The sequence below is a fragment of the Microcaecilia unicolor genome, chromosome 3 (assembly GCF_901765095.1).
Source record: "Microcaecilia unicolor chromosome 3, aMicUni1.1, whole genome shotgun sequence".
Taxonomy (NCBI): domain Eukaryota; kingdom Metazoa; phylum Chordata; class Amphibia; order Gymnophiona; family Siphonopidae; genus Microcaecilia; species Microcaecilia unicolor.
Window position 1 is genome coordinate 355,982,479 of NC_044033.1, and position 27,545 is coordinate 356,010,023.

Here is a 27,545-nt window from a genome sequence, read left to right on the forward strand (position 1 = left end):
AAATTGCAGGTCTCCTGAGTCCTGTAGTTCAAACAATCTTCCTGCAATAAAATGCTCCAAAGCCGAACTGTACTAATTACATGGGTCGCTCAGAACATGCAGATAAACTTTCAGTGAGAGCACCTTGCTTAAAATTGCTCTGCAGCCACGTCTTCTGTTTGTGTCTTCAGTAAATTAGTTTGCACACCACACTGCACACCGTTTTTGCTGTTTAATACAGCTACTATCCTGGTTTATCGCATTTGCTGGTTCAGTGCATTTTGTTTTTATGTTTGTTCATCAGGGGTCAGAAATGTGTTCAGGTCAGGGGCAAGGAAAGGAGTGGCCAAGTGAAATGGATTTTCAAACCCGTCTCTTTCTCTTCACTCTGCCGCACAGGTAGAAATGGAAAGTGAAAGGGTGTACCTTCCCTCCTTTCAGATCCTTAAGTCTTTTTCACCCACTCTGCACCTTTTCAGCCTATCCATGCCAGTATCTGTATCCTCTTTCACTCATCATATCTCTTTTTTAACAGCTGTTCAGGTTCATTCCTCCTCTCCACCTTCTTGTCTTCTGAATGCTCCTGCTGCTCAGTCATTCTCAATCACTTCTTTCTCCCCATCTCTACTTCTCTCTTCCCCCACCATTTCCCCCTTCTGCTCCTCCGTCTTCAATTTCCCAGATAGTCTAAATATGTTTTGCTGAATTAAAGAAGATGGTGAGGAAGGAAACGTATTTCTTAAGCCAAATATGCACACATTTGTAAAATTAAAATCATTTGACAAAGTTATGGGGCTCATTTTCAAAAAAGGAAAACATCTCAAAACTGCATGAAGTGGCATTTGGACATTTTTAAGTGAAAAAGTGTCCAAATTGCAATCTTTGAAACTTGGATTTGAGATGTTTTTCTCTACAGTGCGTCCAGATCACAAGGGGGCGTGTTGGGGATAGTATTTGGGCGCTTCCAAAACTTGGATGTGTTTCTACCATAATGAAACGCAAAAACATCCAGGGCTAAAAATTAGACATTTTGGTCTAGACCTGTTTCAATCACAACGAAGTCACAAAAGGTGCCCTAAGTGATGAGATGACCACTGGAGGGATTAAATCATGATCCCTCCGCTTGCTCCCCCAGTGGTCACTGATTCCATCCCCCCCACCCCAAATATGTGAAAGAAACAGTACATACCAGCCTCTATGACAGCTTCAGATGTGATGGCCAGTCCTATTAGAGCAACAAGCAGATCCCTGGAGTAGCCTAGTGGTTGGCACAGTGGACTGTAGAGAAGGGGACCCAGGCCCATCTCCCAATTTAACTGATACATTTGTGGTGGAAAGTATGAGCCCTCCAACCCCCCCCCCAAAACAAAAACCTATTGTACCTACATATAGGTGACACCTGCAAACATAAGGGCTATTATAGTGGTGTACAGTTGGTTTTTGGTAGTTTTTGGAGGGCTCCCCATACAGTATAAGGAGTTAACGGTGAGATGTGTACCTGGGACCTTTTTATGTGTGAAGTCCACTGCAACATCACCTAAGGTATCCCACTAATGTGCTGGAATGTCTGTGTGGCCAGTATACTAAGAATGCTGCCTCCCGCCCCCCCCCCCCCCCCATACATACCAATGGCTTGTTTTTGTGTATTTTGCATTTTTCCCTTGGGTGTTGGAATGCTAGATGCCAGAGGTCTCTGTTTGGTCTCTTGTAAATGCACTCTGAGTCCCTGCTTAGTCTATTTGCCACTGGCACTCTATCCCTGTGGTTCATAGCACTGGGTCAACCTCTTGGCGCCTCTCAGCTTCCAGCTCTTTGTGTCCAGATCCCTGTCATTAGCTCTGGTTTGTGGGAAATGGCTCAGTGGCTCCTTGTGGTATCCCAGAATGAATCCTGCTGTTCTCGCGCCTCTACTGGACCACAGCTGTTTTTGCAAACATCAGAAGAATTTGGTGTCGGAAACTCATTTGGTTATATTTATCAACACATCTAAAAATGTTCAGAAGTTACCCCACTTAGTTTCTCTAACCAGAGGGGTTATCAACATCTTCCTTTGACAGGAAGACACATTTAGACTTCTGCCAAGTTAATGAGTAAAAAGTAAATGGTCTGCTTTAAATAACAAAGAACTGACACTGGGACTGTGTCAAAATGGGTTTTTTTTCTCTTTCTCCTGAAATTTGCATTTACTGATCTTTAAAAGTGATGTAACTATATTGCTCTGCTATGACTCAGTTTGACTTCTTGATGGAGTGTATAAGTGATGCATAGGAAACTCGGATTAGCTGTCCTGATTCTGAACAGAAGCAGTGGCAGGGGATTTCTGGTAGGAGTTTTATATAAGACTGGCAGCACTGCACGTTAACATACAACTCAAGGCAATGACTGTTATTCCTCTGCTGTTTTCCAGCAAGATGGCCACCCAGCAAGTCCTCCCTCAGGCTTTGTACATGAGCAATATGCTGAAGGCTGTGAAGATCAGGGAAAGAATGCCCGAAGACATTACCAGACCCAATAGTGGGACTATACATCACTTTAAAACCATGCACAGATACACAGTGGAAATGTTCAGGACTTGTCAGTTCTGCCCAGCTTTTCGGGAGCTACTTCAGAAAGCCCTGATAGACAGAAGTATGCAGACCTCACTGGAGTGCCGCAGGAAACTGAACTGGTGCAGAGAAGTCAGGAAACTTGTGCCACTAAAGACTAATGGTGAGTTTCTGTATATCTCTAAATGAATGTGGTTAGATTGTTCCTTTAATGTGTTGCTGTTTATTGGTAAATGGACTTTGAGAGTAAAGAATTTAAATAGAGGGGAGGGGGGGGCTGTCTGCTCTTGTAATGCCTGGTAATATCTGAGCTCTCCTTACCTTTATGGAAGGATATTGACCAGCTCTGCTGATTTGGGATGGGATGGAATAACAGACCAAGGAAGAACATTCCAATTCTTTTGGAAAATGCAGCATGTGTGTTTTTAGATGGGTGATTTGGACTTAGATGTTTAGAAACATCAGATGGTTTGTCTGTCTGACTTGCAGCCCTAGAACTGAATTCCTGGTCTAGAGGGTTCTGTTTTCTTTATTCATAATGTTAGATCCAATCTTGTTTTCCAAAGACCTCTCCCCATCATGGCAATTTGACCCTACAGTCCTGTGTGGCTCCAGTGTTTCTGGATATTTCCGCATGGAAACATAGTAACATACATAGTAACATAGTAGAAGGGATAGGGTAATAGTACAGTACAGGTAACATTTATCCAAAATGAAAATGTGCCTAATATTATTATAATTTATGATAGGCAAATTCATAACTAGTTTGCAGAAGAGCCTTGCATTTGGACATATATGTACATTTTAAAAGAAGTATAACCGTATAATCATTTATCATAAATAAGCCTCCCTCTGAAAGTAGAATCCACTTTAGGAGCAGTCAAGAACGAATGTGCTTGTAATGGAAAAAGCTTTTTTTTCTTGTCGTGCCGGTAAAAATACCTCCTAGCTCTGCTCTAAAAACACACCCAGTCTGGCTTCTAGGATTGTATTAGTATGAATGCATCAGCACATGTGTGTGATTATGTGACCCTGTGGAAATGTTGGTTTTTTTGGGGTGATTCACCACATATGCATTTGAGGATATGAGAGTTTAGCAAATGGGGAAGACAGTAGGTGGTTTAAATATTGAAACTTCATGTAAAGAAGAAGAAAAATTCCAGCTTCTATTGGTTGCAGCGATTTCACTTGTGCAATGAATCCCAGCACAGCCTAGCCACGCCCACTTGGAAAGTCCAGTGTGTGCACTTCATGGTTCAAATGTCTGCATGTCAGACAGAAAATACAATAGCTATTGCCCAATTGCAAGTCAAATAGATATTGCTGGGGAATTCCAAGTGATACTTAGGGAATTTTATAATGATGATTTTCAATATCTAACTGAAAGTAGAGGGTAAAAGAAAGTCTTATCTTTGTTCTAGATTTTACAGGGGGAATTCTGCAGGGTGCAGCGCTTGGAGTGTTTAAACCCTCATAGTCCCTTGAGCTGTAACAGCATGCTCTGTCCGATCTCGTGTGAGGGCTTGCAGGTGTGCTAGTAATAATTTTGCTGTGGTAGAGATTTGGCTTATTAAGTGAATGAATGATTTATTTTTGTTTCATTTTGGGAAGGGCAGGCCAAGGAAGGCCGTTACTATGGAAAAAGCCCAGGGGAAGCGTTCTCAGCCTCCTTAGTTGTAAAGCAGCCAGAGTGGCAGCGCTGGCAACTCATTTAATCGGGGCAGCTGCTGAGAGTGATTATTTAAACAAGATGCTATATTTTTAATATGATATCTTTCAAATATTCTGAAGGAGTAGGGTAGGAAAATGAACTGATGAAATTTAGCAAGCTTCTGATTGCCGTTTCCCACGGCTGCTTATTGTTAGACTTGGTGGCAAGGGTTAGAAAATTCTGTGCCACGGTTTTCAGAGTTTTGCTCCACATTTTTGTAAGTTTGTGCACTGCTTGCTTAATATGCACAAAATTATGTTTTTTTTTTTTTTTTAATGAAAACGTTTCAGTTGTGTTAATTCTCCCTGTTTGCCTGCCTCGTTCATCCTGTTCTACATTCTAAGGAGGTTTTCCTGCTTATAGGATATCACTTTTTCTCTAAGTTCACAAATAGTGAACACAAAGGTGGACTGGGGAAGTAGAAATGGGAGGAGTAATGAGCGGCATTAGACATTCAAGAAGATGGACCTCTCTTTTTATTTAATTCTGTGATACTAGTGATAGAATCACAAAGGGGACCCTGACTATTAAGAGTCTGGCATAAAAGATTCCGTTCTGCCTTGATCATACAGTGTGTAGAGAGCAGCTGACATTTCAATCTACTATTAAAATCAGCATAACTTGTATAAAAAAAACAAACTCTTAAGAATTAAATTTGGGAATTCACTAAGATAGTGTTCCACGTGTATGAACAGAATGTTGTTTGGACTATTGGTCTCTGTAGAGCCGGCAGTGTTAACTTGGAGAAGGCTCATATAGCCAGAAGGAGAGTTGGAGAAATACTGAAAATCCCGCCGGAGGCTGGAAGGACTCAGAGGATGTGGCACAGGAGGGGAAAACAGAGATGCTACTGTGCCCACAATATGAGTACTACACAAAGCAGGGTCTGGTTTACCTCTACATGAGCCTCCTTCCTTCCTGAAGCGTGGGAAGCAACAGGCAGCCTGTGACTATACAGTTGCTCAAAAAGGAGCTTCTGTACCTTAAAGAGCCAGTGCTGGTGAACTTGTAGCTGTGGGTTGCTGAGAGCAAAGACCATGTGCTGATCTTGAATTTCTGAACCTTAGCATCAGGCAGTGGTGACTTTTATTGTATGGCACACCTGATCAGCAAAGAAGGCACACTGCTTGGGAAAAGTACACTAGGGCAGTGGTCTTTTCATCCCAGTCCTCGGAGACCACCTGGCCAGTCGAGTTTTCAAGATACCTACAATGAGTATGCATGAGAGAGATGTGCATGCCAATACATCTCGGTATGTTCATTGTGGATATCCTGAAAACCCGACTAGGATCCACCTTGGGGGTCAGCGCTCAAGAAAATGATCTGGGTGTCGTTGTAGATAAATCTTCTGCTCAGTGTGCGGCAGCAGAAAAAAAAAAAAAAAAACAGAATGCTAGGAATTGTTAGGAAAGAGATGATGAAGAAGACCGAAAATACTATAATGCCTTTGTATTGCTCCATGGTACGTCTGCACCTTGAGTATTGCGTTCAGTTCTGGTCGCCGTATCTCAAAAAAGATATAGCAGAATTAGAAAAGGTTCAAAGTAGAGCAACTAAAATGATAAAGGGGATAGATTTCCTCTTGTATGAGGAAAGGCTAGAGAGGTTAGGGCTGTTCAGCTTGGAAAAGAGACGGATGAGGGGAGATATGATTGAGGTCTATAAAATCCTGAGTGGTGTAGAAGTAAATCAATTTTTTTACTCATTCCAAAAATACACAGACTTAAGGGACACTCGAGGAAGTTATATGGAAATACTTTTAAAACAAATAGAAGGAAATATTTTTTCACTCCACAAATAGTTAAGCTCTGGAACTCTTTGCCGGAGGATGCGGTAATAGCAGTTGGTGTATCTGGGTTTAAAAAAGGTTTGGACAAATTCCTGGAGGAAAAGTGCATAGTCTGTTATTGAGACAGACATGGGAAACAACTGCTTGCCCTGGGATTTGTAGTATGGGTTGTTGCCACGATTTGAGTTTCTGCCAGGTATTTGTGACCTGGCTTGGCCACTGTTTGGAAAACAGGATACTGGGCTAGATGGACCATTGGTCTGACCCAGCATTGGCGCTGACGCTGTGGGTGCTCGAGCACCCCAATATTTCCCCACCGGAACCGGAAGTTTCCCAGGAGCCAGCCCGCTGCCGACCTCTTCTCCCACTTCCACAACAGTCCTTCGCCTGCCCCTCACCTTCCTTCATGCCGCCCATAATTTAAAGTCGTCTTACTGGGGTCCCAGCAGCAGCAGTAGTGAAAGGCGAGCACGAGCAGACTCGACGAGTTGGCACTAAGTTCAGCCTGCCTTCCCTTCTCGTTGCTCTCAGCTTTGCCTCTGGTCCCGTCCTCAGTTCCTGTTTCCACAAGGGCAGGACCAGAGACAGAGCTGAGAGTAATGAGAAGGAAAGGCAGGTGAAGCGCTGACTCACCGAGCCTGCTCATGCTCGCCTTTCACTACTGCTGCCGCCGGGACCTCGGTAAGATGACTTTTAAATTATGGGCGGCATGCAGGAAGGCGAGGGGCAGGCGAAGGACTGTTGTGGGAGTGGGAGAAGAGGTCGGGCTGGAACTCGAGTCAGAGGGAGGGAGGGAGGGTCTGGAACTCTGAGGAGAGGGAGGGGGCCTGGAACTCTGAGGAGAGGGGGGCAGGGGGGAGGGGAGGGGGACAAATGTACCACCTATAAAAAAAAAAAATTAAGCACCCCCAATCATTTTGAAAAGTTGGCTCCTATGTGACCCAGTGTGGCTACTCTTACGTTCTTATGGTCCCTGAGGACTGGGTTGAAAACCACTGCACTAGGGTATTTTAATAAGTATGCAGGTTGGGTCACCGTTATCACACTGATAACTGTGCTAGCTGGGAGAGGTTATGAAGTAGGGGGAAAAAACCCCAGGTAATTGTCCATAAAGGCTCATGACATATCCTGGTTCCATTTAAACTTAAACTCCTAAGGAGCAGGACAGTAGAAAAAAGGGCACTCTGGCTATTGAAAGCATTTGTTAGGATAGTCCAATATAAGTTAGCAATGCAATGTGTTCCACAGCTTTGAGCTTGAATTATAAAGCATGACATTCAAGGGAAGGGGCCCCCTTCCTACATAACTCAACTCACTAGGAAAAGAGCCAGTGCAAATATGTTCCACTCTGAGGTTCAGTTCTGTTTCAAGTTTTAGAAGTCAACAACTTCTGCTTGGCTTAGAAGAATTCCTGTGTTTTTGGAAGTGGTAACATCACAGATTTTGGAAGTCATATAATTCAGGGATTTTTTTAAATATCCCCCGTCACGCAGAAGGATAACGAAAGCTCTGGTCCCTGTATTATACAGGACACTATGGTGCAATTCTGTAACAGGATGCATCCATTTAGGTATCCTGAGGCCATTGTAGGAAATTTCCTGTAATGGCATTTGGGTGCCCAGGTTCTGTTTCTAGAATGGTAGTAGAGAGATGTGGTAGCCATGTTAGTCCACTCTTAAAGGTATAAAGCATAGAAAAGAAAATAAGTTGATATCTTTTTTTTATTGGACTTAGTACATTTTTTTTATTAGCTTTCGAAGGTAACCCTTCTTCATCAGATCCAAAATAAGCAAATGTTGATAAATAACAGTATATATAAGTGAAACATCAAAGCATTTCAGTGACAGCCCCACAGGATGAGGGTGGGGTTGGTTAGGTGAGGGACGGGGAGATATGCATGGTGATAAGAGGGTGACAAAACAGTAGAACTTTATGGTTTATAATGGGCTAGAAAACCCAGATCATTGTTAAGTCTTGTCTTGTGGATGTCAAAATATGTAATCACTAGGTTACACTAGAATGTTAGTGTAACCTGGTATCACTGCATTTAACATTTATACACCTGCAGTTAACCCAGCCCTAGACCTGTAAATGTGGCAGGGACGTGTACTTTACATTATTCTAGTGTTATGCTTGTAAGTAAGAGCCTTGCCCATGTGTACTCCCCCCTTTCATTTATGCATTGACCCCTGGATTCTCTATATGGTGCCTAGATTTGCGTGCCAGAATTAGGGCATGCTCCTCAGATGTGCACACAAATTTAGTTGGCTAATGAGCCAATTAAAATCAATAATTGGGTGCTAACAGCCAATTATTGACAAATTTATGCACACATCTGGCTGCATGGTATTTATAAGGCAAGGTGCCAAACTCTAATAGCATGTAAATCAAAGGGGGCAGGGCATGGGCGCATCAGAGGCATTCCGTAAGTTTACATGCGTTGTTACAGAACACTGCCTCAGCAATCCTAACTTGAGCATCAGCCTGTACGCCAGGCTTCAGCAGGCGTAAGTCTGATGCCCAAAGTCTGGCACAGGAACCGAGCGCACGCCCTTTATAGAATCGTTCTTGGCGCTGATTTTTTTTTTTCTGGCGCCAAATTTCGAGCACCATTTCTAGATTTCCCTCTCGTGTCTCGTGTTTAAGTGAGGCACGCTGTTACAGAATATAGCACTTAGGCACCCGGCTGATACTTTCAGGCGAGTGCTAGAATTCTTTTAATTCCTAACTTGTCACCTGCTTGTGACTTTTATCTTGTCTTCCTCTCTTCAATAGTCTCTTCCCATATGTCCTGTCTGTCTGTCCCACCCTTATAGTTTTCATCACTGGGGAGGGAGATGAATAATAGCAACAATCAACTGGTCTTGCTACCTTGGCTAACAAGCATGAGCTCCTGCCTTGGGATTCCACAATTAGCAGGGTCCCCACACCAGTGGGCCCAGTGTAACAAGGAAGAAGGAACAAAATACTTGAACAAAACTGAGGCACATCCTGGTTATGCTCACTGAAGGCTAATCGGAAAATCTAAAGCAATGAGCAACACAGTCACCAAACACCTGCATCATCACACATGATTTCCTCTAGCAATATCCCACACTTCTAAAATATGAAAGGCTAGAATTAGGCAAGACATTTTCCACGTTGATTCAAATAAACGTACAACAATATTTCCTATGTTCATGCCTGAAATGACAGGAACTGAAATTTTCTGGCCTTTTCCTGTGTCAAAACTATTTACGATCTTGCCCACAGAAAGAAATAGGAAAACCAAACATTTCTATAAACAATTTGGGAAATGAAACATTTTGGCTGCATACCCCTAGTTAGAATATTTCTTTGTTTAGAAATGTAGTGGGCAATTTTGAAAAGCCATTTACCCATGTAAGTAGCCAATTACACTGGTAGTTGGGAGGCAAAGCCAGTACTGGGTGGATTTCTGCGGTCTGTGCCCTGATAGTGGCTGGATAGATTTGGATGGGTTGCAGTGAAGCTTTTCAAGGGCTTCTATGATAACTTCAGAAGTTTATAACAAGGATAGTGCTGGGCAGACTTCTACGGTCTATTCCCTGAAAATGGCATGGACAACTCAAGATCAGGCGTAGGTTATATCACCTCATACCTTATGTAATGCGTTTATCTTCTCGAGCAAACTGGATGGATCATACAGGGCTTTATCTGCCGTCATTTACTATGTTACGATGTAAGAGGGTTCTTTGAAAATTACCCACTCTATGTGAATGCAAAATAACATGTGTTTTGATGTCCTGGGTCAGGGGAGGTAATAAGATGCATACTTCTGTTGGTAGTTTTTCCTTGGGCAGTTTTAAAAGGTGAAGAACTAGGACTATTCATTAAATCTGTGCGGAGTGCTGTTTAGCTGGCGCTCTGAGTTGGGTACCATTTATAGAATAGCGCTAAGAGCCATTTCCATGCCAAACTTTGGAGGAGTAGCCTAGTGGTTAGTGAAGCGGACTTTGATCCTGGGGAACTGGGTTCGATTCCCACTGCAGCTCCTTGTGACTGTGGGCAAGTCACTTAACCCGTCATTTCCCCAGGTACAAAATAAGTACCTGTGTATATATATAAACCGCTTTGAATGTAGTTGCAAAATACCACAGAAAGGCGGTATATCAAGTCCCATTTCCATACACCAACTGAAACCTGGTGTAAATCTTGGCACGTAATTTAGGTGCAGATCCCCAGTATTCAGTAATGCTGCGTTCATCTTTAGTGAACTCCCCTGACCTGCCAATGCCCCCCCCCCCTGGCCGCACCCCCTTCTGAGTTGCGTGCTATATGATTTGCATGCTGGTCTTAGCAAGATGTGCGCGTGAATCCAAATTGTTGCCAATTAATGCCATTAATAGTACTCAAATATTGGTGCAAATTGGCTCAGTAGCCAATTTAGTTGCACACGCATTTCAGAATAACACGCAATTTTGTGCATGGAAATTTGCACACCATAAATAGAATCCGGGGGAAAGTGTGTGCATATTTTCCCTATGAGAGCTGGTGTATAAGCTAGGTTTGGCATCAAAATGCAGAGTTTTGAAATTGTTCTACTGGGGGAGTAATTTCCTAAAGTTTGTATTTTTTTTCCATATTGAAAACCTATTTTAAAGGCAGAAACGGGCTTTTATGAAATTGTGCGGCCACATGCATGTAGGAAGTGTGCCCAGTTTTATGCAATTGTCATGTAGGCATTCCCAGGGGTATAGGGTTGTGCGGAGTGGTTTACATATATACCAGTACTTATTTTGTACTTTGGGCTATGGAAAGTGACTTGCCCAACAGCAGCAGAAACCCACACCTTTATATTTTATATCACCCTCGGAGCACGTGTGTGTCAATCTTTACACACTGGATAGACCACTTAGCTCCTTATCTACCGTTATCTATGTTTCTACAGAAATGAGTTCTGGGAGCCTCTTTTGTAAAGACTTGTAAAGGGCAATTCTATAACTTGGCAGCCTCATCCACACGCTGCTTGCCTGTGTAAATGTACAGAATACCTATTACTTTGTGGAGAAATGTATAAATGGTAGCAGAGTGCTGAACGTCTCTGTAAGGAGCACTTAACTGGCATAGCGTGTAAATGCATGAGTGGGGGCGTAGGCATGTTTCCTGCTTTTACAGTATTCTGTAACTTATCTGCATGCTCCTCACTCTGCCGTGTTTACGCCACTGCAGTTACGTCACCAGCTCTATGCTGGTGTAACTGAAAAATGAAGCATCCACATTTTTTTTTCCTTTTAGGAGATGGAAATTGCCTCATGCATGCTGCATCACAGTACATGTGGGGTATCCAGGACACTGACCTGCTTTTGAGAAAAACTTTGCACAGCGCTCTGAAAGAAACAGATGTACGAAACTTCAAGTTCCGATGGCAGCTGGAGTCCATTAAATCAGTAGAGTTTGTAGAGACAGGACTCCAGTATGACACCAGGGTAAGTTACAGATGTATTCAGTGCTAAAGGAACCCTAAATAACACTGACAGCTGAAGAGGGGTAAGATCAAATTCAGATAGTTGATTTCTCTAATACTAATGGCCTATAAGGGAGTAATTTTATACTGGTCATATTGCACTCCCTAAACTTTGAGTTAAGGTACATGGATACCTTCACTTTGAAAATTATCCTAGGACAGTACTTGTCAACCCAGTCCTTAGGACACACCCAGCCGGTCAAGTTTTCGGGATATCCACAATGAATATGCGTGAGATAGATTTGCATGCACTGTCTCATGCCTATTCATTCTGGATATCCTGAAAACTTGACGGGCTGGGAGTGTCCAAAGGGCTGGGTTGAGAACCCCTGTCCTAGAAGGAATACTCATTCCCCAACACTCCTAATGTGTGAGAGTACCTTCTACTAAAAATGTACACATAACTTTTGAACATTCAAAACTCTGACTCTTTTGATCATTGATGTCTGAATTTTTGCCTGTAACCTTTCTTCAAGAGGCACAGAATAAGCATGTTTTTGGAAATCTTCTCTTCACTTAAACTTACTTTTGTGGGGCTATTTTATAAAGAGAGAAAGAGGCATCTGATAGCCTAAAATTTGCACTTTCCTAAATGCCCTGTTATAAAATTACCCCCTTTATGGGCGGGCAGGTATAGAATAAAACTTAAAATAGGCAGCGCCTCTGCTACTGAGGGTGTGCATATATTAGCAGGAAGTACACAGACCTGCTGAGCTCTGAGCATGGCTCTGCTTTTCCTTTTTTCGGAGCTGGCAGTACTTGATAATGGGGTGAAAAAAATCTCTGACAGCTCTGCACTTCATACTGTGGAGGATTTTTCAGGAGGCAGGAATGCTCATCCTCTTCCAATTAAAAATATTACTAGCAAGGCATTATTTTTTTAGCCTTCACTCTGTTCCCCTATAATTCTCCTAAAGTCCAGGTGGCAGCCATATTTATATCAGTTGTAGATACTCTATAATGGAATGGAATCTTATTGGCTCAGGTAGTCCAGGATGCAGCCTGTGACATCACAGCCCACATGAACCAAGTGGATCTAGCAAGTATGAGGTAGTATTTGACTGTGTTAGGCTGCTTCTACAGGTTCAGAGGATTTGCAGTGAAATTGCCTGAAGAAATTGAAAATAATGGCTTCACAATTCCATTTTGAATTTATACAGCATGAATTGTACTGTATGTATTTTCATGTAGTATGTAGAATATGCAGTTTTTCTTCTGAGGCAAATAGTATTTTTGTGCATACTGGGGGGAACTCTATAAACGATGCCCAAAGTTAGGTGCTGAGAATCCACGCTAAACTAATATTCTGCAAAGGGTGCTCTGCGCAAATGGCCTTTTATAGAATACTAGTGTAGCGCAGATCTGCTGAAACCTGCTGTAAATGCTGGTGCACAACTATGACCCTATTATATAACATCCTGCCAAATTTCTGGGAATGCCTCTTATCCACCTATGCTCCTCCCATGACCACACCCCTTTTGGAGCTGCACATTATAAAATTTAGACACATATGTTATGGAACAGGGCACAAGACAGATCCAAACCCAAATGAGTGCCAGTTATCACTAATTAACAATTGTTAATGGCTCATTATCTCATTAGTTTGCGTGCAGATCTGAGATCTGTGCCCAAATTTGGGCACCTAAATTTTGATAACCTATAGAGAGACTATGACGGGAAAAAACCTCCCTAAGCCAGGGTGTGTGGAGTATGATCTCAGTCTTTTAGGTTTAATGGTTACTGTTTCCCTGCCAGTGTAATGTGGAAAAAATGTGACTTGCTGCATATCCCATGAATGTCTTTTTCCTCTTGCTATAAAATATTTGATTTCTAGTTGGAATGTTTTTTTTTTCTTCACATGAGTCTTTTTTAATCCACTTTTGGTTATAAGTAGATGGTACCATCTATTGTCACATAAGTAGTTATGCGACAATATACGGTACCGTCTCATCCTGTCACAAGCATCGAGAAACACGTTTTTCATTTAGACTGGAGTGAGCTTTGAGGCCTATCCTTTGGAAAAAAAAAACAAAACCTAACGCATAGGGAGGTTTTTCATTTACCTTTATTTTCCTGTACAGTATTTGCTTTCCAAGAAGCGGTAGGTTTGAATGGGGTGAAGAAAAGATAGACGTGTCAAGGTTAATTAGGCAGGAAGGTACTTGCTCTGATCCTGTTTTATAAAGATACCTGAACAGAAATTACACTTAGAATGAAGGTGCAGATATCGTGCCTGCTTGAGACAAGTCCTAAATGTTCATGAATGCACCCATGCTCCATCCTAACTTCTTCCCTGAGCACAACTAGGGTGGAATTCTATAAATAGCACCTAAAAATTCTGCACTAATAAAAAAAAGTAGCACTAAGCAGTAGCACGCATAAGTTACAGGAATGCCCCAACCTGCCTGTGACCCTCCCATGGCTGCACCCCCTTTTGGACCACACATAAATTTTAATTCCAGTTAGCACCAATAATTGCTTGTAAAGATCTCAATTATTGATGCTAATTGGCTCATTCAATTAAATTGCATGCGCAAATTCGGCTTATGCCTAAATTTGTGCATACAATTTTAGCACTTTTATAGAATTCGGGGGCTACTCTATAAGATCTCGCCAGCTTGTATCATGCGTACTTTTAAGCAGCCTAATTGTATAAAAAGTCTTTCTTGCATGGAAAGTTTTGTAAAATTATCTCCAAAAGCAGGGAAAGCACATGAACCATTAAAGCAAAATCAAAAACTATAATGTAAGCTTTTCGTTCATTTGTTTGACTTTTGATACCGCCACTATTTCTGAAGAGAGTTACCGAGGCTCTTCTCTTGTGACAAAAGTAGATTCTGAAAAGTAAAATACAGTGTACAAGTGGTCAGTGAAACTGGTCTTTTATTTTAGAATTGCATAAGGAACAGGAAGAATTAGGGGTTACAGAGGATGGGCAGACTGGATGGGTCATATGGCCTTTATCTGCCGTCATGTTTCTATGTTAACAAGGTGGGAGACGAGCAGAGACATCTCTCTGCTTCTAAGTCTCCCCAAATCTAGCAGTGCAAGTGGTTACATTTATAGTTCGGAAACCACAGATAAGGTAATTAATCATTTTTTTTCTAGAATTGGGAAGAAGAATGGGAAAACCTTGTCAAAATGGCCTCAGCAGAAACATCAGTTGGCCACACCGGGCTTCAGTATAATTCACTTGAACAAATACATATATTCATTCTGGCTAACATTCTCCGAAGACCTATTATCATAATTGCAGGTGAAAAGATTGTTTTATTTTGTCTTTTACAGTCATTTTCTATGAATGTAACTATTGTAAAATAATACATTAGATTCACATGAAAGATTAGTGGGCATTTTGATGGATTGTCCATCTACACTCTTAACTCATGCCCTGAAACATATGTTAAGTCAACTACTGTTTGTAATATACAAGTAAAAGTTTGCGTAAGTCAGGATAATCTGTTTTTCATTTTTGTTCTACCTAAAAACAGATAATGTATTGAGAAGTTTAGAGACTGGTTCAAGTTTTGCACCTGTGAATGTTGGTGGGATCTACTTGCCTCTTCACTGGCCAGCACAAGAATGCTACAGACACCCCATTGTCCTTGGCTATGACAGCCAACACTTTGCACCTTTAGTCACCCTAAAGGACAGCGGTCCAGGTATGAGAAATTGATGTATCAATGCCTGAGAATGTCTTTGTTTGTCTTCCTTACCAGGAAAACTGTAACGCTGTTTATGATGAAGGGTGTAATAAGTGTGCGTTGAGATGTCCCACAGTCATTTTTGGATGTGTGCAAACTACCCTTGTGTTTAGAAAATAACATTTATTTTTGGGCACTGGGGATGGAGAGTGGGCAATTGGTTAGTGTAGCTACATTGCCACGTGCTAACCGATTAGCATGTGCTTAGCGCGTGAGTCCTTACTGCCTACATAAGGGTGACGGTAGGGACTCACGCACTAATGGGAAAATTAGCATGTGGCCAATAATAGAGAGAATAGAAAAATCAGCCATTTTATCCTTGCAGAAAAAATGGCCTTAGTGGGAATGACCCACGTAAGGATGCACTGAGGTCACTTTTTAACGCAGTTTGGTAAAAGGGTACCCAAAACTGCTTAAAGGTGATCCGAGCAGAGAGGGCATTGAGGGACCCTAACACCTGTACCCATTCTCTACTTGTTGTATGGCTAGAAGAGACATTTTGGTTTTTAAGTCAGTCAGTCTGACAGTTCGTACTTAAAAATGGGTGAACTGATTTAGGGCCCTGTTTACTAAGATGAGTTAGCGTTTTTAATGTGCCTACAATTAGCACGGGGAATAGCGAGATGCTTCTGAGAATGATCACCAAAGAGCAGAGCCATTTCTGAAACGATTGCAATTGTTACATAAGCAATCACAACATATTAACATAAAGGCCCAGCTTGAAAATACAATTACTACCTCCATTCACTAGCGTCTGTTTGGTGTTCCTTGCACAATCGTGCAGCTTTTTTTGTACTGATATTACCTCCGTTTCCAGGTAGGCAGGATGTCGACACCTTCATGTGTTCTTTTCAAGGGGCTATTGACATTTTGCTTAAACCAAAACCTTGTTTATTTGCATAGAAATTCGGGCTGTCCCACTGGTTAGCAATGAGCGGGGAAGATTTGAAGACCTGAAAATTCACTTTATGACTGAAGCAGAAGGGAAGACAAAGGAGAAGCTACTCAAGGAGTACCTGATCTTGATTGAGATTCCAGTTCAAGGCTGGGACCACAGCACTACCCATCTAATAAACGCCGCAAAGTGAGTATTGCTTTATCAAGCCCTATAATGTTAACAGTGTCCCAACGAGAACATATCATGACAGCAAGGGGTCCTTTTACAAAGGCATGCAGAAAAATGGCTTGTGGTAGTGTAGGCGTGGGTTTTGGGCGTGCGCCGATCCATTTTTCCACGCACCTGTAAAAAAGGCCACTCTCTTTCTTTTTTGCCGAAAATGGACGTGCGGCCAATTCAAAATTGCTGCGCATCCATTTTGGGTCTGAGACCTTACCGCCAGCCATAGACCTAGCAGTAAAGAATCTGGGCGGTAATGACCTACACGCGTCAAATGCCACTTGGCATGTGTCCGCTACGCGCATCTGAAAAATATTTATTTTCTGGCGCACGTAACGGACATGCGCCAGAAAATAAAAAATATTTTTCAGACTTGCTTAGTGGACGCACGCCAAAATTGAAATTACCGCGAGGGTCACAAGGTAACTCCATTTGGTGCGCGTTCGGCACGCATAGGTGTCTACGCATTCAGTCTTTATTTCTTCATCTTCCACATTTTAACCTGGCTTTGCATACTCTGCAATTCCATCAGGGTTTGCAAAAACATACAGTATTCATTCTGGATCTGACATCCATTCTCTCAGTCCATAAGTTATAACTCTGCTCTTACTCATTAGTTATCTCTTGTGCGGAGAGGGAATGCAGACTGGAACTTGTGAATCAATAATATTAAGAGAGGATTTTTCAAAAACCATCTGAAAATTGTCTGCCCTGAGTGTCAGTAAAAGTGCACAGGTGTTTAACATGCCCCACCCACGGGAAAAGTAGATGCGATGAGTAGCGGGGATAAGATGGGATGGTGGCAACTCCTGTAGTTTAGCACTTTGCTTTACAGGGAAAAAACGTTTTTGGAGATAAAGCAGGTGTAGATTTCCGCAGTTACTTTTCCCAAGGAAGTTTTCAAAGGGAATGGACCTGTGTACGTTCCCTTTTAGAACTAGTGCAGCATCAGCAGGGGAAAAGTACTAAGAGAAATTTGAAAACTGCCTCAAAGATGTGTCTGGTTATTTTTATTTGTTCTTTCCTGCTTAAGGCTAGATTTACTAAAGGGCATTTACCACATTAACATGCACTATTACTAAAATAGATTCCATTGCATCAGATGACACCTGTGCTATATAATGCATGGTAATGAGTGTTAGCACATTAGTAAATCCAGCCTATAATTTGAGAAAACCAAGGGCCCTGTTTACCAGTGGCATAGCTACGTGGGGCCATGGGGGCGTGGGCCCCCGTGGATTTGGCCCTGGACCCCCCTGCCGACGACCCTCTCGACCCCCCCCCCCACCGCCAACCCACCGTCGCCTACCTTTGCTGGCGGGAGACCCCCAACCACCGCCAGCCGAGGTCCTCTTCTTCCTTCGTTCTGAGTCTGACTCTGCACGTTGTACGTGCAGGACGTCGGACTCACAGAAACAGAACGAAGCCTTGCAGATCAGCCAGCAGGCTTCGTTCTGTTTCTGTGAGTCTGACGTCCTGCACGTACAACGTGCAGAGACTTAGAAACAGAATGAAGGAAGAAGAGGACCTCGGCTTGCAGGGATTGGGGTCCCCCGCTAGCAAAGGTAGGCGGCAGCGGGGGAGGGGGGTCGAGAGGGTCGTCGGCAGGGGGGGGTCAAAGTTGGTGGCGGCGGCAGGGGGGGTCGGCAATGGCAGGTGGGGGCTAAAATGTGCCCCCCTCACCTTGGGCTCTGGACCCCCCCTCCCGCTGAAGTCTGGCTACACCCCTGCTGTTTACTAAGCTGCGCCCTAGTGTTTTTAGTGTGCACTAACTGTGTAGATGGCCATAATATTCCTGTGGGCATCTACACAAATTAGCATGTGCTAAAAACGCTAGCACAGCTTAGTAAACAGGGCCCTAAATCTCTCGTGCTCCCTTAGGGGTATGTTTACTAAGGCGTGTTAGCATTTTTAACGCACCTTTAAAGTTAAGGCGTGTTAAATGCTAACAAGCAAATACATTCCTATTTGGTGCATTAGCATTTAACGCGTGTTAAAATTCTAACGTGCCTATAGCGTGCCTTTGTAAACACAGGCATTCATTTCCATTGCCTCTGACATCTCCCCCTAACTTTGCTTTTGTATTTTGCTGTGACTCAGTGGTTTGAAATCTGTCGTTCATAGGCTGGATGAAGGTAACTTACCAGAAGAAATCAATCTGATGGAAGATTATTTTCAGCTGGTGCAGCACGAATACAAAAAGTGGCAAGAAAACTCTGAACAAACGAGGAGAGGGCCCTGTTTCAGGGACAGAGTAGAAGTGTCCCTCTCCCAGCTTTCACTGGTAGAAATGAAATGCGAGACCCTCAACTGCCCATTCTACATGTCTGTGAGCACTCAGCCTTTCTGCCACGAGTGCTTCGACCAAAAACAACGAGAGGATACGTCAAGCACAAAAACTGTCAATGAGAAACCAAAGGCTATTGGAACGGTGTGTTCCAGAGGTGAGTTATCCAACCACTCAGAACGGACATCTGAAGAGTCGGTGACGGGGTCTCGGTCTACACCACCAACAGCCCCTAGCCTCTTCCTTTACAGCGAAACCAATGCAATGAAGTGCAAAAGTCCCGACTGCCCATTTACCTTAAATATGGAGCTCAATGGATTTTGTGAACGCTGCTATAATTCTACACAGCCTCGTATGAGCAGCAACGTGGAAAAGGCCAGACAACTAGACATTATGAAGTGCAGAGAATGCCTTCAGGACACCACAAGGACCTTTAATGGCATTTGCAGCTCTTGTTTCAGGAGGACTACGGAATACTCCACAAATATCAGTTCCAGTTTTCCACCCACAGCTCATCAGAGGTCCATGTCCGACCCTTCACATTTATCAAGAAGCCTCCTCCAGCTGTCATGTCATACGCCCTGCAACAACAGACCAGGGGATATACTTGGGCCACAACAGCCACAGACTCCATTCAATGCAGGGGACAGGGCAGGAAGCCGCAAGTGCAGAAAAACAAACTGTCCTTTCTTTGGAACTCTGCAGAATGAAGGATTTTGCACATTGTGTTTTGTCGAGTTTGAGGAGAATGCCGGTAAGTAAATGGGTGTTAGTCAAATAATGGCATCTGATAAATGTGATTGAGGGTCAGTAATAGAAAGGGAAATAGGATATTGCCTGTCTCGGTTTTGGGGGTGTGGGGGGGGGGGAGTGTATTACACAGATTCCACATGCAGACTGCCATGATTACACAGCACACGCTACATTAAGTTGCCCTTTCTTTCTCAGCTGCAGAACAAGCACCTCTAGCTTGCTCCAGAACCCCTTAAGCACATAAGCATTGCCATATTGGGACAGACCAAAGGTTCATCAAGCCCAGTATCCTGTTTCCAAAGTGGCCAATCTAGGTCACAAGTACCTGGCAAGATCCCAAAACAGTAAAACAGATTTTATGCTGCTTATCCTAGAATATACAGTGGATTTTCCCAAGTCTATCTGATTTTCCTTAAAACACAAGGTAGATCTCTCGAGCTATCCTGGCAACAGAGCTCTCACTGAAGACCTGATCAGGATCGTTTCTTAATGCTTACAGGTGTAAGCTACAAAAATAAGGACTACAGAGTGAAAAAAACATAGAAATGGACTATAATTGCAGCTCCCTGAGCAATGCTTTATGGCTGAAAATTACAGTTTTCCGGAAATGCATCATGTCGCAGAAGCAATTCACTTTTAAAGTAACCCTTTTGTAAAACTATGGCCCTAATAAATTGTGTCGGAGATATGATTGCTTTGGGGGTAATATTCAGCCCACGGTAGTCGATGATTTTACGGTATTATGTAAGCTACATTGAGCCTGCAAATAGGTGGGAAAATGTGGGATACAAATGTAACAAATAAATAAGTAAAACAAACAAAAAAGTGGGCACAAAACCAGGAGTCCCAGAGACTGGATCACAGTAAAGCTAAAACCAAATTTTATTAATTAGTATATTTGACTCATATATTTGACTGTGATCCAGTCTCTGGGACTCCTGGTTTTGTGCCCACTTTTTTGTTTGTTTTACAAAGTATTCGTGGGTCGTCTTTGAGTTCTCCACGCTTTGTGGATTCTCTATTGACAAATAAATCAGTGCCAGCCACTGTGAACTTTTAATCCTCAGATATTCAGAGCTGGTATCTGGATACTGGCTGGCACTTGAATATTCAGATGTAAGTTGGCCAGTGCTACTTAGCAAGGTACCATTTTTTCTGTCCTGACTTCACCTACCCCTAAACTGCCCTAGCACCATTTGGTTAATGTACTAATCAGTATTAATGAGGTGTATACGTATCTTGGGCTTAAGCAACTATTTCTATTAACATACAATATTTAAACCCACAATTTTACCTACTATTTATCATTTTTATAATTAATATTTTAATTAATAATGTGGTGCTCAGTAATTTAGTGATACTGGAGGTATAAACCTTCAGAAACACATTAGGCACTCATCAATTCCACATCACTGCAGCGCCCTCCCTGCCTACCCTATTCACACATTTGTTCCTCAATATAAATAGCAGTCCAAGTGCCAAGACAGTCCGATCACATATTCAGTGGATAATGCTGCTGAAAATTCAGGTATAGAACGAGTCATCAGGATTTATTCAGGAAGAAAAGCCGGTCCTTCCCAGATAAGTCTTGTTGAATAGCGACCCCTTTGATTTTATCCTGTAAGAGTCCCAGCAAGCCACCATCTTTTTAGTCCTTCCTCCCTTCCTTTGTAGTAGATTTCATGAGTCCTGTAACCAAACACGATTCATTTGTTTAAAGAGCTTTCTTTTCATAGTTTATGTTGGGGGGGAGACCAAGTGGGTGCCTTTGAGGCATATTTTCAAAGCACTTAGACTTACAAAGTGTCACTGTAACCTATGGAACTTTGTAATCTAAATGCTTTGAAAATGAACCTCTATGTGTTTTTGTAGAAACTGTCCTACAAATCCTGCAGAAATCACTGATAAAGCGAAGCCACAAATATCTCTGCCTGTTTGGTGGCAGATATAAATGACTGTGTGCAGAATACATACAAATGCATGTAAACCATGACTCTCTAAGCAGGCATACACCATACAAGTATGAATGAGGAAATTTTATTTTTTAATTTATTCTTCATTTGTATGAAGAGATACATCCAAAGTGGTGTGCCACAGGTGTAACTTGACATAAACAACTTATATTTCGCTAACATACAATAGTAAAATGACCAAATGTAAGCATTGAATACAATCAACTTAAATCTGGAGATAGACAAATTAAATTCTTGTAATAGCAATGACATGATACAGAATCATAAATATACATATTAAAACAGCACAGAAGAACATTCTTATATGATAAGTCAGTAGAATAAAATGATGCACTATAATAATTCGTTGCCAGAGAATGTGGTAAGCTTAGCGGAGTTTTAAAAAGGTTTGGACAGCTTCCTAAAGAAAAAGTCCATAGACCATTATTAAATGGACTAGGAGAAAATCCACTATTTCTGGGATAAGCAGTATAAAATGTTTAGTACTTTTTTGGGATCTTGCCAGGTATTTGTGACCTGGATTGGTCACTGGGCTTGATGGACCTTTGGTCTTTCCCAGTATGGCAATACTTATGTACTTGTGTAATGGGCTGCATGGAAGAAGATTCATATAGGGCCCTGTTTACTAAGATGCAGTAGTGATTTTAGCCTTCGTTAAACACTAGAGACACCCATATATTCCTATGGGTGTCTGTAGCAATAGTGCATGCTAAAAATGCTAGTGCGCCTATAGCGCAGCTTAGTAAACAGGTCCCATAGTGTAATACTGATATGATACAGTCAGCACAATATAAATGAAACTCCTTGAGAGGCACGCATTAGAACACTCATCTAGCATAGATATGATGCTCCCCCTGTTGGTACAATGCAATGAAACATCTTAATAGGCCTGCGGGGAGTAGTTCAGACATATGGAGGGGCATTATCAATATGACATCTTAAGTCCGACTTTAGACGTTTTGCAAAAACCGTCCAAAATCTGAATAAGAGAGAAGTTCATTTTCCAAAAAGAAAAACATCTATCTTTTGTTTTCAAAAATACTGTTTCTAACAAAGTTTTGTGTTTTGGACGTTTTGTGTTTTGGTCCATTTTCAAAAAAAAAAAAAAAAAAAGTTCAAGTAAAAAATGTAGAAAATCAAGCCATTGGGATATAGGCGGGCCCAGCATTTTTAGTAGACTGGTCTCCCAGACATCCCAGGAGATAAATGGGGCACCCGAGGGGTCACTGCAGTGGACTTCAAAATCATGCTCCCAGGTACACATCTCACCATTGCTCCCTTAATCTTGTTTGCTGAGCCCCCCCAAAACCCACCCAAACCCCACTGCCCACAGCTGTACACAATAGCCCTTATGGGTGAAGGGGGCACCTATATGTGGGGTACAGTAGGTTTCTGGTGAGTTTTGGAGGGCTCACAGTTTCCACCACAAATGTGACAGGTAGAAGGAGATAGGGACCAGAGTCCCCACTCCATGTTGCACTGCACTGACCACTACACTACTCCAGGGAGAAAAACGTCCAAATGCAGATTTATGCCACTTTTTTGATGTTTTTCTCTTTTGAAAATGAGCTCCATAGACAGACAAATGGATAGGACACAGGCATGGGAAGAAATAAACGGGGGACTAAATTGATGGGGAATTATGCTTACAGTTGAATAAGTTATGTGGAACTGGTCATAGTTGCCCAGTGTGGGGCAAGCTAGTCTCGATGTGGAGTGAGTGAACAGTCAGTAGCCACAGGCATTTTATATGCAAAAAAGCCTTTATAAAATTACCCTCGTAATGTTATTCTTATGGCCAGTGAACTTGTGCAGGTTTTGATGCTGCTTAATAATTTTGTTTTAATATTAATATGTTAAGAACACACTCATTAATCCTTTGATTAGATAGCACGTACTAAATAAATGGGGTAAGGAGGAAATGCATTTGATATACTGCCTTTACGTGGTACAACCAAAGCGATTTACATATTATATAGGTAGTTCCTCTGTCCCTAGTGGGATCACAATCTTACTTTTGTACCTGAGGCTAGAGCTGCACCAAATAGCATATTTTACTATTCGGCCAAATATAAATAACAAAAAATATTATTTGGCCGAATACGAATAATGGGCTTTGAGCTTTAATGTGACAAATAATAAAAGAAGCCATGTGAAATCAAAGATCAAGTGTTTATTTCAGCCGAATGTAGTACAGTGGAGCCCCGGATTATTCATATTCAAATTTAAATCACTATTCCGACAAATACAAATAATGTATTTGAGGTATTATTTGGGACTGAATCACATCAAATATTAATATTTGGTACAGCCCTACCTGGGGTGGGGCAATGGAGGGTTGGGTGACTTGTCCAGGGTCACAAGGAGCCACAGTGGGAATCAAACCACTGGATCTTGGCCCACTGCACTAGCCATTAGGCTATGCCTGCACACCTAAAGGACCAATCATTTGAAGATATACACTAGACAAATTCAGCTTGCTAAGCAGATGTGACATTTAGTATTATGAAGTTGTGCTTCTCTTTTGCAGGTGATCCTTCACAGATACAGCAAAAAATATCCCGCAGGAATTCACCCACATCTGGTTATTCCAAGCCTTCTGCCGCTGTATTCTGCAGCACTTCTGCCTGCTTGGGAAAAAAGTGTAGCACCCTTGGGAGCACCGTGTTTGAAGGATATTGCCAAAAATGTTTTGTTGAAGGACAGAATAAACGTTATCAGGAGGCAAGAAAGACTGAAGAGCGCTTGGTCAGAGAGTCGGAAGTAAGGAAACTTTTAATTGACTACTCTGGTTTTACTTTGGAGATGGTATACCTTGGTTGGTATCTCCTGGCAGGGTAGAGTTTGCTCTAGGCTGGTATAAACTTAACCGTCCTTCTGCTAATGGCTACATATTGCCACTTGATTTTAAGATCATGTGCTACTATACCTCCAGGAGCTTTTATCCAGTGAGAACTTAGAAAGTGAGCAGGGCATGGACCTTTGGACCTGGATAGTACCAGAATGTGAATGCTCCAGGGACCAGTGGATGCTACAGAAATGGAAATGGATGTAGATGACTCAGTTAGGGGAAGCCTTCCTCTGAGACACTACTGGACCAGTATCCTAGCATGGATTCAGAAGTCACTTGTCTACTAAGAATGTCTTTGGTCAGCTGAGAAAGTTATACTGAGGGTTTCTGTACTCTGAATCTTAGACTCTGTGGCACTTTTACAAGAATAAGGGATGCTAAAGGCTGTACAGTCTGATTTGCCAGATTTTGCCTGTAGAAGTAATCAAATTAGGCACAGACAGTATTTTGGGTGGAAGTGTTGGACTGGTCCCATTCGTAGTTAGAATTCAGGTAACTCAGTTCTTATGTGTTTAACCCCTTCATCTGATATTGACTCCTATCTTGGACCAGGGGCATAGCCAGACTTCCGTGGGAGGGGGGTCCAGAGCTCGAGGGGAGGGGGCACATTTTAGCCCCCCCCCCCCCGTCTCTGCGGACCCCCCTCCCGCCGCGAACCCGCCACCGCCGCCTACCTTCGGTTTTGCTAGTGGGGGACCCCAATCCCCACCAGCCGACGTCCTCTCCGACCGTTCTGCTGCAGTCAGACTCAGAAAAGTCTTCTTCCTTCAACAGTTGCATGCTGACATCCTGCACGTTGTACGTGCAGGACGTCAGACTCAGAGAACAGAACTGTTCTGTACGTGCAGGACGTCAGCATGCAACTGTTGAAGGAAGAAGACTTTTCTGAGTCTGACTGCAGCAGAACGGTCGGAGAGGACGTCGGCTGGCGGGGATTGGGGTCCCCCGCCAGCAAAACCAAAGGTAGGCGGCGGCGGGTTCGCCGGGAGGGGGTCCCGACTGAAATCTACAGGGGCCCAGGCCCCCTCAGGCCCCATGTAGCTACGCCATTGTCTTGGACAAACAATACAGAAGAAAGCTGAGTAACAAGACAAACTGTGAGAGGAAGGTTGTCTTTGGCTTAACAAAAACTGCCAGTGAGAAACTAGGCCTGTTTAATGATATAACTTGATAGTCTTGGCCAATTCTGAAGGAAGCATCCTGTTGAATTATGGTGCATGCTTTGAAGGTCCAGCTTTTTGCCTTGAAAGAGACAAAGGGCTACAGTTCATCCTTTGGAATAGCTAAGGCTGTGGTTTGATCTGGGACTTTCTAGAAAGATGATTGTAAATTCCAGCAGGGAGGTGGGGGATGAAAACTGATGTAACTGCCAGCTTTGATCATTAGCCATCAAGATTTAAGGTCCAAGTACTGCTACTACTATTTAGCATTTCTATAGCGCTACAAGGCATACGCAGCGCTGCACAAACATAGAAGAAAGATAGTCCCTGCTCAAAGAGCTTACAATCTAATAGACAAAAAATAAATAAAGTAAGCAAATCAAATCAATTAAGTTTCAAGTTTATTTGATATATACCATGTATTCTACTAAACATCATAGCGGTTACAAAAAAAAATAAACTTAAGGAAAAGAGCATTAAAATAAAAACATAAAAACATATACATAAGGATAAAGTAGTTTATATACATCTATCTGAACTAATTATATTAAATTACTATTGAAATGATACCAAGTGTAAAACATAAAACAAAATAATTTAAAACTAAGTTAAATTAACAATTAATTAAGAAACAAAATGATGGGAGAAAAGGAAATAACAATATTATATAGCTAGTCCACCATTTGCCCACTGCAGCGTGAAAGAAGAATAGACCTTTTAAATTTAAAGGAGAGTCCACAGATCTTCCTGCCATATAGGCATATTTTCAAAGCACTTAGCCTTCCAAAGTTCCATAGAAACCTATGGAACTTTGGAAGGCTAAGTGCTTTGAAAATATGCCTGTATAATGGACCAAATATTTGAATAAGCCAAAATGAGTGACATCTTTAGGTTAAACAGAGATTATTGTGAGTGATGAGTGCAAACAGAGTAGCAATGCATTATTCGCTGTTAATAGGATTAATTTAGGAAAGAGTTGTAATCTCTGGTATTTAACCATTCTTTTCAGAAGACAAACCAACACCGAGATCTTGGCACACCTAGCTTTCCCAGAAAATGTGGCAAGAGTTCCTGCTCAAATAATGTGATATACAGAAATGCTGATCTCTGTGGGGAATGCGAGCAAGGAAGATCCCGGGATCACACAACCGAAGCGGCCCCAAAGCAGCGCTGCCGAGCACCTGGCTGCGATCATTATGGGAATAATAGGTGCAATGGATTTTGTAACGAGTGTTACCAGTTCAAACAGTTGTACGCATAACATTATCCTGATGATGACTTTAAAAAAGACCTGCTGATATTAGAAAAATGGTGCTATGTTCAAAACACTTAATTTTATTTCTTTGGATATATGTAGTCACTAGCACTCTTCTGAGTGCCCAATCGTATGAATATCTTAGAATGTATTGAGGCAAAGATGTATGTTTGCAGCCCTTATCCCCCCACCCCTCCCCCCTGAAGAAATTGTAGAAAAATCTTTCAATGCGAAAATAAAAAATAGAGAGATATGTAAGAAAAATATATATAGGATGTTCTAGCAGGATGGCAGAAGAGGTGTCACTGACTGGCTACACAAAGGACACCAATCTGGAGGGCACGTGAATAAATCGTACCATTTGTCTCAGCTAGCATTCTCTGACTTTTGAGTAAGCCTGCGTTTTGTGGTATTTATTTCTGTAAAGCATAACTAACTAAGGAGTCCTTTTACTAAACCTCAATAGTGCTTATGCGCGCCGAACGTGCGCCAATTCCAAGTTACCACCCGGCTACCACGTGGCCCGAGCGGCAATTTCATTTTTGACGCACATCCGATACGTGCATCAGAAAATATTTTTATTTTCTGGCGTGAGGGCGGTAATCGACATGTGGCCACCCGTTAACCATTACCACCCAGTTAATGCGTGAGACTTTACTGCCAAGTCAATCGCTGGCAGAAAGGTCTCAGACCCAAAATGGACACACGCCAATTTTCATTTTGTCACACGTTCATTTTCAGCCCTCCCCCCCCCCCCAAAAGGCATTTTTTTACAGGTGCGCTGAAAAATGATCCTGCGCGTGTCCAAAACACGCGCCTACACTACCACAGGCCATTTTTCAGCGCACCTTAGTAAAAGGACCCCTAAAAGGTGTATAGTTTGTTTCTAAACTGGTCTTCTATGAAATATTTCCCTTTAATCCTTTCAGCGTCAG

General features: G+C 42.3%; 1 protein-coding gene across 1 annotated transcript in view; it reads left to right on the forward strand.

The window, feature by feature from the left end:
* LOC115466930 (tumor necrosis factor alpha-induced protein 3-like) overlaps positions 1–27,265 on the forward strand; it is a 39,220-nt gene extending 11,955 nt beyond the window's left edge. The window contains exons 2-9 of the mRNA XM_030198520.1: positions 2,387–2,688; positions 11,282–11,472; positions 14,619–14,766; positions 15,002–15,172; positions 16,118–16,298; positions 18,456–19,372; positions 23,875–24,107; positions 26,365–27,265. Of these exons, the coding sequence (XP_030054380.1) occupies positions 2,387–2,688; positions 11,282–11,472; positions 14,619–14,766; positions 15,002–15,172; positions 16,118–16,298; positions 18,456–19,372; positions 23,875–24,107; positions 26,365–26,616 (2,395 nt within the window). The 3' untranslated portion in view covers positions 26,617–27,265. The remainder of the gene's footprint in view (positions 1–2,386; positions 2,689–11,281; positions 11,473–14,618; positions 14,767–15,001; positions 15,173–16,117; positions 16,299–18,455; positions 19,373–23,874; positions 24,108–26,364) is intronic.
* Positions 27,266–27,545: the final 280 nt, after the last annotated feature.